The sequence below is a fragment of the Sus scrofa genome, chromosome 1, assembly GCF_054392235.1.
Source record: "Sus scrofa isolate SSC_HxYL_T2T_F1_AM1 chromosome 1, Sscrofa_HxYL_maternal_Yorkshire_Landrace_v2.0, whole genome shotgun sequence".
NCBI lineage: Eukaryota > Metazoa > Chordata > Mammalia > Artiodactyla > Suidae > Sus > Sus scrofa.
Window position 1 is genome coordinate 117,951,175 of NC_139383.1, and position 15,502 is coordinate 117,966,676.

Consider the following 15,502-nt stretch of genomic DNA (forward strand, 5'->3'; position numbering starts at 1 on the left):
CAATCTACAGATTCAATGCAATCCCTATAAAAATACCAATGCCATTTTTCACAGAACTATAACAAATAATTCCAAAATTTGTATGGAACTACAAAAGATTCTGAATAGCCAAAATAATCTTTAGGAAGAAGGACAAAACTGGAGGTATTGTGCTCCCTGGTTTCAAACTACGCTATAAAACTGTATGTTGCTGGTGCAAGCAGAGACACAGAGATCAATGAAACAGAACAGAAAACCCAGAAATGAACCTACACTTATATGGGAAATTCATCTATGACAAAGTAGGCAAGACTATATGATGGGGAAAAGACAGGCTCTTCAGTAAATGGTGTTAAGAAAACTGAACAGCTACATGCAAATGCATCAAACTGGACCACTCTCTCACAACACACACACAAAAAATTCAATATGGATTAAAGACTTAAATGTAAGACCTGAAAACATAAAACTAGGAGTTCCCGTCGTGGCGCAGTGGTTAACGAATCCAACTAGGAACCATGAGGTTGCGGGTTCGGTCCCTGCCCTTGCTCAGTGGGTTAACGATCCGGCGTTGCCGTGAGCTGTGGTGTAGGTTGCAGACGCGGCTCAGATCCCGAGTTGCTGTGGCTCTGGCATAGGCTGGTGGCTACAGCTCCAACTGGACCCCTAGCCTGGGAACCTCCATATGCCACAAGAGCAGCCCAAGAAATAACAAAAAGACAAACAAACAAACAAACAAAAAAACACATAAAACTAGAAGAAAACATAGGCAGTAGCTCTTTTACACTGGTCTTAGAAATATATATATTTTTAGATCTGTCTCCTCAGGCAAGGGAAACTAAAGCAAAAATAAGCAAATGGGACTATATCAAACTAAGAAGCTTTTGCACAGCAAAGGAAGCTATCAACAAAACAAAAAAGCAGCCTACTGAATGGGAGAAGATATTTGCAAATTACATATCCAATAAGAGGTTAATATAAGAAATATACGAAGAACTCATAAAGCTCAACATCAAAAAACCAAATGATGCAATTTAAAAATGGGCAGAGAATCTGAAGACTTTTTCCAAGGAAGACATACATACAGATGGCATACACACCACACACACAATGGAATATTATTATTCCAGTATAACGATCAGTCATTGAAAAAATGAAATCTTTTTCAAATTTACTTTTTATTTTTTTGACCACGCCCCACAGAGGCCCTAAAAAGCCCTAAAAAAAGGAAAAGAAAACCAAGGACTGAACCCACATCATAACAGTGACAATGCTGGATCTCTAACCCCTAGGCCACCAGGAAACTCCTGAAAAAAAAATGAAATCTTGCCATTTGCAACAACATGGATGGAACTAGAAGGTATTGTGCTAAGTGAAATGTCAGAGAAAGACAAATACTGTATGATATCCCTTATATTATGTGGAATCTAAAAAATGAAAATAAAAGGAAGCAAAACCAGACTCACAGATACAGAGAACAAACAGGTGGTTGCAAGAGGAGAGGGAAGGTGAGGGGTGGGCGAAATAAGTAAAGGGAATTAAGAGGATAAATACACCATAGGGATGTAATAAACAGCATAAGGAATATGGTCAATAAAATTGTAATAATTTTGTATAGGGAAAGTTTGTTACTAGACTTGTGATCATTGCATAATATAAGCAAATATCAAATCACTATGTTATCTACCTGAAACTAACAATATTGTATTTCAACTGTATTTCTATTAAACTCTTTTCAGAATTCCCTGGTGACCTAATGGTTAAGGATCCAGCACTGTTACTGCTGTGGCTCGGGTTCTATCTCTGGCCCAGGTACTCCCACATGCCATGGGTAAGGCCAAGAAAAACTAAAACAAAATGGAAATTTAAAACATTTTATTTTATTTTTATTTTTTTTTTGTCTTTTTGTCTTTTGTTGTTGTTGTTTGTTGTTGTTGTTGTTGCTATCTCTTGGGCCGCTTCCGCGGCATATGGAGGTTCCCAGGCTAGGGGTTGAATCCGAGCTGTAGCCACTGGCCTACGCCAGAGCCACAGCAACGTGGGATCCGAGCCGCGTCTGCAACCTACACCACAGCTCACGGCAACGCCGGATCGTTAACCCACTGAGCAAGGGCAGGGACCGAACCCGCAACCTCATGGTTCCTAGTCAGATTCGTTAACCACTGCGCCACGACGGGAACTCCCCTAAAACATTTTAAATAATAAAAAATAAGTTATCCCTCTCCCTTGGAAGAAAAAAGAAATGGGCTTTTTAAAGGAGGGTAAATAGTGAACAGTATAGGAAGTTCCAAAAGTGGTATTAGGCAAATGGAATACACTTAACATAAAAAACATATGCTGTCTCTTCCACTACCTAAACATGTGTGAAAAGTAGGCTCCTTACTTTTATTATGAAATATTTCCAGTCTACATAAAGGGTAGAAAATAAATATCAGGGATATTATAGATAAAATGAAAGGCCTTCTCCAATCACATTCTCCTCCTTCTCTCTCCAGAGGGAGTCACTGTTACGAACTGATGTTTAAAATTTCTATGCATGTCCATATTTAATATATAGCTCTGCAGTTTTACAATTTTATGTAAAGTGACTCATCTGTATGTAGCTACAACTTGCTTTCTTTGCTCACTGCCAGGTTTTTGAGCTTTATCCATGCTGGCAAGGTGGAAGCCCCCTGGACTCTTACTGTTGGAAAAGTTGACCCTTAGCATCATGGGGGGAATGGTTCCAGGACCCCTTGCAGTTACCAAAACCTACAGATGCTCAATTCGTTTATATAAAAGGGCATAGTATTTGCATGCACATCCTTCTGTAAGCTTTAAGTCATCCCTACTTATGATACCTAGGACAATATAAATGCTATATAAATAGTTGCAGCACATGGCAAATCCAAGTCTTGCTTTTTGGAAACTTCCAGAATTTTTGTTTCAAATATTTTAAATCTTAGGTTGGTTTAATCCTTGGATGCGGAAACTGTGGATGGGGGGGGGGCACTGTACTCACCCTATGAGAGCACAGAAATTGGGATTCCTGAGGAGACATGGAACATTCTGTTCCATTTCACAACTCAGGTCAACAAGGCACTGCTCTGCTTATCTCTTTCCCTCTGACTGTCTGTCTCTCCCTCCCTCCAGTGAAAGTATGTCAAATGCATGTACATGAGGTGATTTCACTCTGATATGATTTCTTCTTCTTTAAAATAAATTTTATTGGAGTATAGTTGACTTAGAAAGTTGTGTTGCTTTCAGGTGTAGAGCAAAGTAAATCAGTTATACATATACATACATCTGTTCCTTTTCAGATTCTTTTCCTATCTAGGTTATTGCACAGTATTAAGTAGATTACCCTGTGCTACACAGTAGGTTTTGTTCTGTAATATGATTTCCTAGATGCAAAGCAGAAGGCAGAGTCTCTGTTGTATATCTCAGTGTTATAGAAACGTAGTGTGAGTCACAGATGTCATTGTGAATGCTCTAGGAGCCACATCTTCTAAAGTAAAGGGAAACAGATACTTTCAACCTAATATATCTAAAATGTTACCATTTCAATATGTAATCAGTATAAAAATTATCAATGAAACCATTTACATTTTTTCACACCACATATTCAAAAATCTGATGTGTATTTTACAGTTATGACACATGCTCATTTGTACTGCTCCTATTTTAAGAGCTCAGTAGCCCCATGTGGCTAGTAGCTACTATATTAGACAGCACCCATGTACCTTCAAAATCTGATTGGAAACCACACCGAGCAATACTTGGGGTGTCCATCTTCATATCAGTGAATGAATACTGTGCAGGCGTGGATATCTTTTCCTGAGCCTAGAGAAAGAGTCTGCACAGGGGTCTTCAGGGCTGCTGGGATGATGCAGGGGAAGCAGCATCAACTCGGCTGGGGAGCCAGCAGGAGACTCGAGAACTATAAGCCCCTTATGCAATTTTAGAAAGGTCACTTGACCTCCTCACCTTTTGGAGCCCCGGCTCCCCTCTCTATAAAATGTGACATTAGACTAGAATTGTTTTCAGGGTCCTTGCAGCACTGATGTTCCTGAGCTCACCATCTCCCATGCCCAGTCTTCCTTGGCGTAAGGACAGGGGCTGGTCCTCTGCTGAAGGGATGGGTTGCTATTTGTCTTCCCAACATAGAGCACCAGAGAGCCTTTCATTAGAAACCGACTCCTGCCTGTCTCACAGAGACAAAGTGTAAACCTTTATTCGTTTAGGGGAACCATGATTCCGCCTGAAGCCAAGCTGGCACCATAGAAGTCCACAGTCAGAAAGAACCACAAACCAATTCCACTGGGTGGCATGGTCTGGGTGGTGCTTTATTTAGACGAATGTACCCAGAGATGCTACAGTTTGGTCTGGGCATATGATTATACAGTTTGTATGCCGTGGTCTTACGGGAAGTCAAGAACACTGAGTCCCAGCTCACACCGAATTTCTGTGTTTCCTCAGTTTCCCCTTTTCTCAAATTGGTGCATAGTTGTCACTTATCTTGCAGGTATGACCATTCTATCCTGGTCCCCAAATCCCTTTTCGAACCCTGAGTCTTTACTGCAAATGCTATATAAATTCAAGTTTCAAAGTACCTGTGGGCTGAAACCAGCTTTGAAGTCAGGTGAGATCTCAGGCTCCATCCTCTTTTCTTCCTTGAAGATCCAGGGATTCAGAGGACATATGACCACAATTAGCCTGGGAGAGCCTAGGGAAACGAAGAGAAATGGTAACTTGCATTTTGTTCATCAAGACCTTATTGAAAGAGAGGTGGGTGAGGGAAGCTCAATGGCTGTTAGCATTTTCCATCCCTTTGGAGGTGGGCACTGAGGGAAAGACTTTCGATAATGGGTGGAAAGGAAAAGGAAGCTTCTGTTTCTAATGTAAATCTCAATCAACAGTCAGGAGGGGACACTTCTCATTCTGATTCTTGGCAAATTATTGCTGGACATAAATAGAAAGTTAACACTCCAGCCCTGCTGCATTATCTCTTTAAAGAGACACAATGCCACCCAGACCCTGCAGGCTCGTTTAGAAATTACTTTCTCTGAACGCTCATCTTCCCTCTGTTTTTGATTTGATCCTCTCAGTATCCTGACATTTGCAAATATTATTTTTAATTGTGAAAGTAATTTTGAATTGAATTTGATTTCATACACTCTGAATACACACCTTCATAAAGATCTGGTAAAAACTCAAACACTATAAAACCATATTCAAGAAAGGGAAATGTTCATTCCATCCCAGCCAAACACCAAACTGTAACCAGTTTCCTGTGTATTATTTCAAAGACATTCTAGAAATGAAACGTGTATTTTTCCAGGCTTAAAAAAAATCACACTGTTTACTTTTAAAGCTACTTTAACTCAAGACAAGGTAGAAAGGTAGAAACCTGTGGATTAAAAAAAGAAGAAGAAAAAAATGGTCTAAGGTATAATTGTTCTAAATGCCGTGTTGATGTGTTGAGTTTAAAAATATTTTGATGTGTTCCAATGCATGGAAAACAAGATGCCATGAATCACTCACTGCCCTGAATAAACCATCCCATATGATTACATATTTCTGTGTTCACTTGGCAAGCTCACCTTGACAAGTTTATATAATAATATAGGGAAAACAGAAAGTCACCACGTGGAGTGGAGTGGGGGGTGGGCAGGGGCAGACTGTTCAACAACTACTGCTTAGAGAGAGGTGCTGAGAAGGAAAAGAGATGAGAGACTGGAGAGGTAGGTCAGCCAAACTCTGGGCCAACACTTTCCTGGAGGATTTCCTGGAGTGATGAAAGTGGTCACCTTCTGTAGTGTCCAATACGGCAGCCACTGGGGCTACTGAGCACTTGGAATGGGAATACTGTGACTGAGGGTTGGGAATTTTCCATTTCGTTGATTATATTTTTTTGTCTTTTGTGTTTTTAGGGCTGCACCAGTGGCATATAGAGGTTCCCAGGCGAGGGGTCCAATCAGAGCTGCAGCTGCCGGCCTACACCACAGCCACAGCAATGAGGGATGCAAGCCACATCTGCGACCTACACCACAGCTCATGGCAACGCTGGATCCTTAAGCCACAGAGCGAGACCCGGGATGGAACCTGAGGCTTCGTGGATATTAGTTGGATTCATTAACCCTGGAGCCACTATGGGAACTCCTTATTTTGTTTAGTTTTTTTTTTTTTTTGGTCTTTCTAGGGCGACACTCATGGCATATGGAGGTTCCCAGGCTAGGGGTCTAATCGGAGCTACAGCTGCTGGCCTACTCCACAGCCACAGCAATGCCAGATCTGAGCCGTGTCTCGACCTACACCAGGGCTCATGGCAATGCTGGATCCTGAACCCACCGAGCAAGGCCAGGGATGGAATCCGAAACCTCATGGTTCTTAGTCGAATTCATTTCTGCTGTGCCACAACAGGAACTCCTTATTTAGTTTTAATTCATTTTAATTTAAATAGCCACATGGGTTGGTGGTCACCACAGTAGACAATGCAGCTCTGGGGTCTGCAGCATCTTTGGCAGGCAACAATGAGCACAGAGAGAAGAATGAAAAGGAGGGGGGGCAAGGAGGGGAAAGTGAAAGCAGATGAGAAAAGAAGGAAGGGAAGGAGAGAGGAAGAGCGAGAAGAAAGAGAAGCCACTGGGTCTTGCCAGAGGAGAAGAGAATAGAATAAAAGGACAAGTAGAAGAAGTGGGGGAAGGAGATGGGGAAAGAGTAAGATGCAAAAGAAAGGCAGACAGCTGAGAACAGAGGTCTAGTCCTAAGTGACAATGAGTAACCTAGGGTACCCCCTCCCCTGGCATTTATTCTGAGGTCTCTGCTAGGACGGTTCCTGAAGAGTTAAATTTTAGAACAGCATCCCACCCACGCTGGCCTCAGAAGGGCTGCGGGGCCTCGGCTACTTAATCTATGAAGCAAGTGGGGGTCCGTGATGAAAAAGGACTCCTCCACGCACGTAAATAAGACTCCAAGGAAAACCCATGGTTTTGATATACCACTAGGTGTCACCATTAACCAAAATGAGTTTTTATTTTTTCAACTACAAAATTTGGTAAAAATTTCTTCTCTGAATCTATGTCTGATCTACACAATTTATTTGGCTCCTTTCTCATTTTCCTCACACCAAAGGGGTTTGTGCTCTGGGAGCCCACTAAACAGGGAGACTCGTTCTAATTTGGTTTCTTTTTCTTTCCAAGTAAAACTCTGCTAAATGTTACAAACATAATGTGTATGCATGCACTCATCCTCAGTTGCTTGCTTGCTCATCCATTCACTCAACATTTACTGGATGCCAAGCAGGGGTCTCACGTATACGTGAGCTGCATAAGTTGTGCACTGCACAAGTCTAGGGGGTACTGTTCACACAGATGTCACTGATGTCACACAGATGTCACAGATGTTCACACAGATGTCACTGTGTCACTGCAAGACTCTGGTCTGGGCTTGGGGAGAAAAAGATGGTTCCTGCTTTTCCCTTCCTCTCTTTCTCTCTCAGGGAAGTCTGTTAGTCTAAAACCTTCTTTGTAACTAGAAATATCTGTCCCCTCTATACATTCTGAGAGTTAAACACCCCACAGGTAGCTTTACCTTCCAGTCTCATAACTTTTCACTCCTTTCCAGAAGAGTCATACCCCTCACTGAGTATATTTTATGACTAAAGCAAGGTATTGCTTTAGCCATAAAATATAGGCATGGCCTTTGCCCTCGAGGAATTCAAGAAGAGGCCTGATCACACCTAAGATACAAAATACCCTTACATTTGCATATCTCAGCCTGACCTTTGACTAGAAGAAGAGTAGCAGCAATTGAACATGAACCTAGGGGCCAGGGACCTCGAGAGCAAGCTCCAGTAGGCTTTCTTGGGAAATGGACCAGTTAGGTTTTGCTGTGTCAAAAACTACCTGCAACCTTAGTAGCTTAAAATACCAAACACTTGTTATTTTTCACGATTTCCTAAGTCATCTGGACAGTTCTGATCTAGGTTGGTGTGGTGGGTCTCTGAGGTCTGTACATGGCTCACCTGAAGGTGGCTGGCCTCACTCACGTATCTGGAGATTGACAGGCGGCTGGTCAAGGGGGAGTCAACTTGGATGACTCAACTCTGCTCTGTGTGACTTCTCATCCTCAGCAGGCTAACCCAGGCTTCACATGGTGGTCCCACTAGGGTGGACTTAGGGGACCACAGGGCAGTAAGAGAGGGCAAGCAAGCTCCAATATACAAGCAGTGAACATTGTCTACTGGTGTCATATTTTCTCTTGTCTCATTGGTCAAAATAAGCTACAGAGCCAAGCCTGGGTCAGTGGGGAAGGTATGACTCGAGGTGGGTGGATCCAGGGAGATCTGAACACCTTGAGGGCCATTGCTGTAGCAATCTACTGATGAAAATGAATTTAATTTCTCTTTATCTCAGTTTTCACCAAAATGATAATAATACCCTCTATACTCAGTGTCCAGGGATGCAAAAAGAACAAACACGCCAAAGAAGCTACTGCATAGCAATCAGAGAAAAGGAACAATGTAAACATTATTATCTTTACTTCACTTGGGGCCGCACCCGAGGCATATGGAGGTTCCCAGGTTAGGGGTCTAATCAGAGCTACAGCTGCCAGCCTCCGCCACAGCCACAGCAACACCATATCCTTAACCCACTGAGCAAGGCTGGGGATCGAACCCACAACCTCATGATTCCTAGTAGGGTTCATTTCTGCTGAGCCACGATGGGAACTCCCCATGTACTTTTTCATGTCTCCTCCATATCATGACTAATCTAGCCCACTTATTGGAAATTCCTATCAAAAATCAAGGTAATTATTTTCAGAATAAATTTCCATTTGTCTCATAATCTTCACCTATAAATAGATACATTTCAAGAGCTGTGTGTAAGGATACCCACCTAACAGTGCAAGTAGGAATATTATTCAGGAACAGAGACCCAGGAATGTCTGTCCACATGCTAACTTCCACAACTGTCCCTAAATGTTAGACTTTGCAGATACATTTTGTGCTAGTAGTTGCTCAGCACTGCACAGGTGGAATACCTGTCAGTATAGCACTCAAAAGATCTATCATGTATACATGTAAATGAAACTTGGTCCCCATGCTGTAGAGTAGAAAAAATAAAAATTAAAATAAAAAAATCTATCAGATAATAAAGAGAATGACTAGGAGTTTACAGTGTCTGTTCTCATTCCTATCTGCATGTTGCTGAGTATTACTGAAGATACCTCTGCACATTCACACTCAATCTTACTGGAACCAAGATTAGGCAAGAGCACTACTTCATCCTTATTAATGACTTTTTTTCCTACAATTTGTGACTTCTTTACCTTAATTTGATGAAAATAAATTTATTGAACATATTCTATTATGAAGAACTGCTGTGGAGATAGAGATGAATAAAACACAGTCCTTGTCCTCCTGGAGGTCACTATCTAATGGGACAGTTAGATAACTAACAACGAAATATAAGGCAAATCTGACAGAGTAGTGCTATGGGGACCCCTGGGGAATAAATGATGGACAACCATGGGATGAACTTGAGAAGACTTCATAAGAATGACGAGTTGTTCTGAGCCTTGATGAATAAGGAGGACTTCTCAATGTGGAGAAAGGGTAAGGAACTCTATACATGGTAACTCTATGGTAAACAGATTAGGTTCAAAGTACACATGTTCAGGAAAGGCAATCACCCAGAGTGGTTTAAATATGGGATAAGTTGTGGTAAGTGGAAAAGGAGGTAAGGCCAATCTGTCAAGACCTTTGAATGCTCTTATTAAAGAGCTTACAATGAGAGACTTCAATGGCCTAAGAGACAGTCTCATGATCATAATTATTTCAGAAATATCACTCATGCTTCTGGAGTCTGACAAAATGGCAACTTATTTTAGGCTATTGGTTATCTACTTCAACCCATCTTTGGGAGTACCTCAGAAATTGGGAATTGGTAGATCTGAGTATTTAATGTAATAATAGTGAGAATCCTCTAGAATGGCAGCAAATAGTTGGGTTCCAGGGTGTATATGGGAGTTCCCATTGTGACTCAGCAGTAACAAATCTGACTAGTATCCATGAGGATGCAGGTTTGATCCCTGGCATTGCTGTGAACTGGGTGTAGGTTGCAGACACAGCTTGGATCCTGCATTGCTGTGGCTATGGTGTAAGGCTGGCAGCTGCAGCTCTGATTCGACCCTTAGCCTGGGAACTTCCATATGCCACAGGTGTGGCCCTTAAAAAAAAGAAAAGAAAAGAAAAGAAAAAAAAAAAAAACAGGGTGTGTATGTCTGTGATTGCAGTTTACAGAGGAAGCGGAAAGATGTCATAGGTGGGCAAGATCTTATCTTGGGATCTTTAACTCCCTCATATTTTCATGGACAGACTCCTGTCTATCCCAACTCCACTACAAGACAAAATAGAATCATTAGTTTAACCAATGGGGATAGGAAGGAGATAACAGGTGCAGATAGGCCTACGTTCCCTCTAAGAATAGGAACCGCTACTACTCAACAGAGTACTAGAGGTCTTGGCCAGTGTAATAAGATATGAAAAAGAAGCGGTAGGTATAAAGATTTGAAAGGGAGTGACAAAGCCATCATTATTTATAAGTGATATGATTATCTATGTAGAAAACCTCATAGAATTAATAGGAAAAAACTTTAGAGCTACCATTTGTTGTTTGCAAGGATGTCAGGGACAAGATCTGCTTATAAAAATCAGTATCATTCTTCTACCACAACAATATTCAATATGAAAACATAATAGAAAATAAGATAACTTGCACAAGAGCAGCAAAAAAATAAAGTACCTAAAATTAACTTAAAATGCTCAAAATGAATTTTTGGTGAGAAATGTAAAACTCCAATTAAAGGTTACAATATAAGACTTGAATAAGCAAAGAGGTAGGCCACGGTGCTGGGAAAGACTCCTTAACACGTAAAAATATCAATTCTTCCAAAGTCAACCTAAAAATTCAAGGCAGTTCCAATATGCTTCCAACAAATATTTTTAGGAAATGTAAATGCATATTCAAAAATCTATATCGAAGAATAAAACCAAAGTCCACAACCAGTTGAGTCAGTTTTGAGAAAAGAGCAAAGAGGAAGGACTTGCCCCACTCTACTCTATATAATAAAACACTATGGTACTGGCAAAGAAGCATGCAAATAGGCCAAAGGTCAGAAAGTGCTCAGAAGTGTACACACGCACGTTTATACATTTGGGTGTGAGTGTAACCGATGAATGGAAAAAATATATCACAAATCAATGGGGACAAGATAGGCCACTTAGCAGATAGCACAGGGAAAACTGGTCCACTAGATGGAAAAAATTAAGTTGGATCCCTAATCCATAAACAAAGGTGACCTTCAAATGCATTAAAGATATGAATGTGAAAGGCAACTCTACCAACAAATACATGGAAAATATTTGTAGGAGAATATATTTATGATCTTAAAAGTGGGGGAAGGATTTAAAAAAAAGCCCTAAAAAGTGCAGCTGTAGGCTAAAAAAAATCAAAATTAAAAATTAAAATTAAAAAAATTAAAAAAACTAAAAATGTCAAAATTAATGCTAATGATAACGATGGGTATCATTATCAAAATCACGTGATGGGTGAAAAACTGAAACATTTGATACTTTTAAAACCAGCAAGGGACTATTACCTAGAATATATAAGAAAGTCCTACAAACCAATCAGAAAGAGAGAGAGAACCCAGTAGAAAAACGGGCCAAGACTATGAAAATGTGACTCACCCAAGAAAATCCACTCGTTTTGCTCAACCCCACTGTTATCAGGTAAATGCTCAACCTAACTAGCTATTAGATAAATGCAAATTAAAACAATAGAAATCTTTGTTTAACCTGTGAGGTTGGCAACAATTAAGAGATGGTATAATATGAAACTGGCAAGATGGTAGGGAAGCAAAAACTCTTCTGTTCCTCGGGTAGGAAAGCAAACTGGTAGCAGTATTCTAGGACATGTCACAGAGAAACAAAGCCAGGCACTGGCTGAAGCAGTGAGGACAGGTTTAATTCAGTAACCACTGCACGAGGGAAAATAAGTTCAGCTACAGCTCTAATTTAACCCCTAGCCTGGGAACCTCCCTATGCTGCGAGTGTGGCCCTAAAAAGACAAATAAATAAACAAACAAATAAATAAAGTTCCCATTGTAGCTCAGCAGAAAAGAATCTGATTCATATCCATGAGGACACAGGTTCGATCCCTAGCCTTGTGCACTGGGTTAAGGATCCAGTGTTGCTGTGAGCTGTAGTGTAGATAGCAGACCTGGCTCGGATCTGATGTGTTTGTGGCTGTGGTGTAGGCTGACAGCTACAGCTCTGATTCGACCTCTAGCCTGGGAATCTCCATATGCCACAGGTGCAGCCCTAAAAAGACAAAAAAGAAAAAAGAAAATAAGTCCTGTGTCAACTGAACTCTACCTCTCAAAACAAAAGCCTGGAGACATTTGAAAGGATGTGCTAAGAGAAAGGCACCAAGGTGTGTTCGGAGGGGTTAGTCCACGTAACTAGGCCCCTGGATTTGTCCATTGGTGCTTATCCAGGAGAGAAACAAACTTCTTCTACCTTTGTGACAAGAGGCAGTGGTGCAAGTTGAAGCAAGGTGCCCAATGGGAGGGAGGGAAATGGAAGGGACAGGGATAAAGCCGGGAAAGATAAAACAAGAACAGCTCCTTATGATGAGTGAGACATCAACCGCACTCGTTGAAATTCAGCCAGAAGAAAGAGGGAAAGAGGAAAGGACAGAGGCTGAGGGGGGAAACAGAAAGCATCTCACTTTTGTGTGTGTGGCCACGCTCATGGTATGTGGAAGTTCCCAGGCCAGGGACTGAACACGTTCCATAGCAGTGACCCAAGTTGCTGCAGTGACAAGGCCAGATTCTTAACCGGCTGTGCCACCAGGGAACTCCAAGTATGTCACTCTTCCAGGGTGGATGGAGTAGGAGAGGCCAGGGCAAAGTTGACGGGGCAGTGCAGGTAGCAGTCAGTGCTTATAAGTAGAGCAGAGGTAATAGAAATAAAAACAGACAATCTGTATTGATCAAAGACCTAGTAGAGACAGGTACTGCTGAATTCTTTGATTCTGTTTGGGATCCTAGAAATCCCCTGAAGGTAGAAACATCTATAATGTATGATGACACTGAATGTGGGGGAGTCCAACTTGACCCCCTAAAGTTTCTAACTTGGGCACCTGGGAAGATGATGGTGCCATTAACTAAACTAAGAAATAAGATGAGAAACACAAAAATTTGTGGCCTAGGATCTCCCAATCCATCACTTTGAAGTCAAAATTCTAAGAAGGCATTCCTACTCAGGGGAAGGAAAAGTGATATCCATTGTGCTCCTAATAATAACTGATGTTTCCATAACAAACGAAAATTTGAGTGCTTATTGCATGTTGGATTCTACGCTTAAGACGTTTACCCCATTAAACTCATTCACAACCCTATAAAGTGGGGAGTTCCCTTGTGGCACAGTGGGTTAAGGCTTCAGTGTTGTCACTGCAGCAGCTTGGGTCGTTGCTGTGGCACAGGTCTGATCCCTGACCTGGGAACATCTGCATGCTGGGAACTTTTCTGGGTGCAGCCAAGACAAAAGAAAAAAGGGAGGGGGACTACTACTAGCTCCATTTTATTGATTAGAAACAATTAGCAAAGTTAAATTCTTGCCCAAGGTCACAAAGTTTCTACAAACTCAAGTCTTCTGATTCCATAGCCCCACAATGTATCACATATTATGTCACTGGTTTAACTGTCATTTAATTCTCACAAATTTCCCATGAGACAGGCTTATTCATTTTGCAAATGAGCAAAGAGAGGCTCAGAACACCTGAATGACAGGTTTAACCTTTCTCAGCTAGTAAGTAGTAAGAGTGGGATTTCAGACCCAACGTTTGTGGTCCATTCACAATACACACCCGCACATCTCTCTGTGCTATTGCTCAAATGATTCCTCATGCTAGCAATTCAAATTCCACCTATAGATCAAGAGCATCTAAAGAGATGGAGTAACCTGGCACTGCCCATTTCAAACAAATGGTTAGTAAAACCACCAAGATGACATCAGGGAAAATGTGATATTAAGGAATCATTATTGATTTTTGTGAGTGATAGTAACATCACGATTATGTTTTAAATAAGGGAGTCCTTTTTAAAAGTTCAGAAATATGCACAGGCGAAATAATATAGTGGTTCTCAAAGTGCGGCCCCTGGATCTGCAGCATGAGTTCGATCTGGAAACTTGTTAGAAATACAAATTCTCAGCCCCACCCAAGACATGCTGAGTCAGAAACTCTGGAGGTGGGGCTCATGGATCTATTTGAACAAGCCCCCCAGGGCCCTCTGGTGCTCATGTTTGATAAGCACTGAAAAAATGTGATGTCCCGAATTTGTTTCAAAACACCCTGGGGAAGGGATAATGGGATGGTGAGGGTATAGAGGACACAGGGTTGGTTATGAGCTGGTAACTGCTGAAGCTGAGTGATGACCACGTGAGGGTTCATAATGACTATACTCTTATATATGTTTGCAAGTTTTCCACAATATAAAGTTTGCAAACATCCAAGGGTTTTTGCACAGTACCCCTTCACTGCTCTCCTCTCACTCCTTCTGGTCCCTTCTTTTCCAGCTCTCCTCCAACTAGAACTTTCCTTCCACGTGTCTGAAGTTTTCCAAAATTTTAGGACTCCTTCTACTCTTGAACTCTTTTCTTGATAGTATGATTGATTTACAATGTTGTACCAATTCTGCTGTACAGAAAAGTGATCCAGTTGAACATATACCTTCTTTTTCTCATATCATCCCCCATCATGTTCTATCCCAAGAGATTAGACAGTTCCCTGCACTATACAGTAGAACCTCACTGCCCATCCATTCCTTTTTTTTTTTTTTTTCTTTTTGTCTTTTTAGGGCCGCACCTGTGGCATATGGAGGTCCCCAGGCTAGGGGTCGAATTGGAGCTGTAACCACACCACAGCCACAGCCACGCCACATACGAGCCTTATCTGTGACCTACACCACAGCTCAGGGCAACACCAGATCCTTAACCCACTGAGCGAGGCCAGGGATCAAACCTGCGTCCTCATGGATACCAGTCAGATTTGTTTCGGCTGAGCCATGATGAGAACTCCTGCCCCATCCATTCTAAATCTAATAGTTTGCATCTACTAACCACACTGCCCTCTCTCCTTGTCCTTCCTACTAACATTTCTAAGTGTCCTATCTCTTATCATCCACCATCGTTTCTCTCCTCTCTGTTCTTTTTCATGCTCACTCTAGTTTCTATTCACTAGATTTCTAGATTCACTAGAGCCAGATTTCTTGGATGCACTGAGAACCACCTGCTGTCCAAGACCGTTCCTCTGCACTTGCCACGTGTGATCTTTCCGGTGCTTTTGTTGGCACCATTGACACCCTCTTCTCCTTAGACAGTCTGTCATTTCTTTCTCTTAAAAAAGAAAATATTTGCCTCTTTTTTATGACTTAACTTTTTAAAAACTGAAGTATAGTTGATTTAGTTTTAGGT

The 15,502-nt window shown here is 41.5% G+C and overlaps 1 protein-coding gene across 6 annotated transcripts in view; it reads right to left on the minus strand.

Annotated features, from left to right (window-relative positions):
- Positions 1–15,502, minus strand: part of APH1B (aph-1 homolog B, gamma-secretase subunit) — a 213,727-nt gene that overhangs the window by 73,068 nt on the left and 125,157 nt on the right. For all 6 annotated transcript variants that reach the window (XR_014809786.1, XM_021094173.2, XM_084967660.1 and 3 more), the window contains one exon: positions 4,572–4,684. Coding sequence is in view for 5 of the 6 variants with exons in the window: in XM_021094173.2 (XP_020949832.1) it covers positions 4,572–4,684 (113 nt within the window). In the remaining variant the exon portion in view is untranslated. The remainder of the gene's footprint in view (positions 1–4,571; positions 4,685–15,502) is intronic.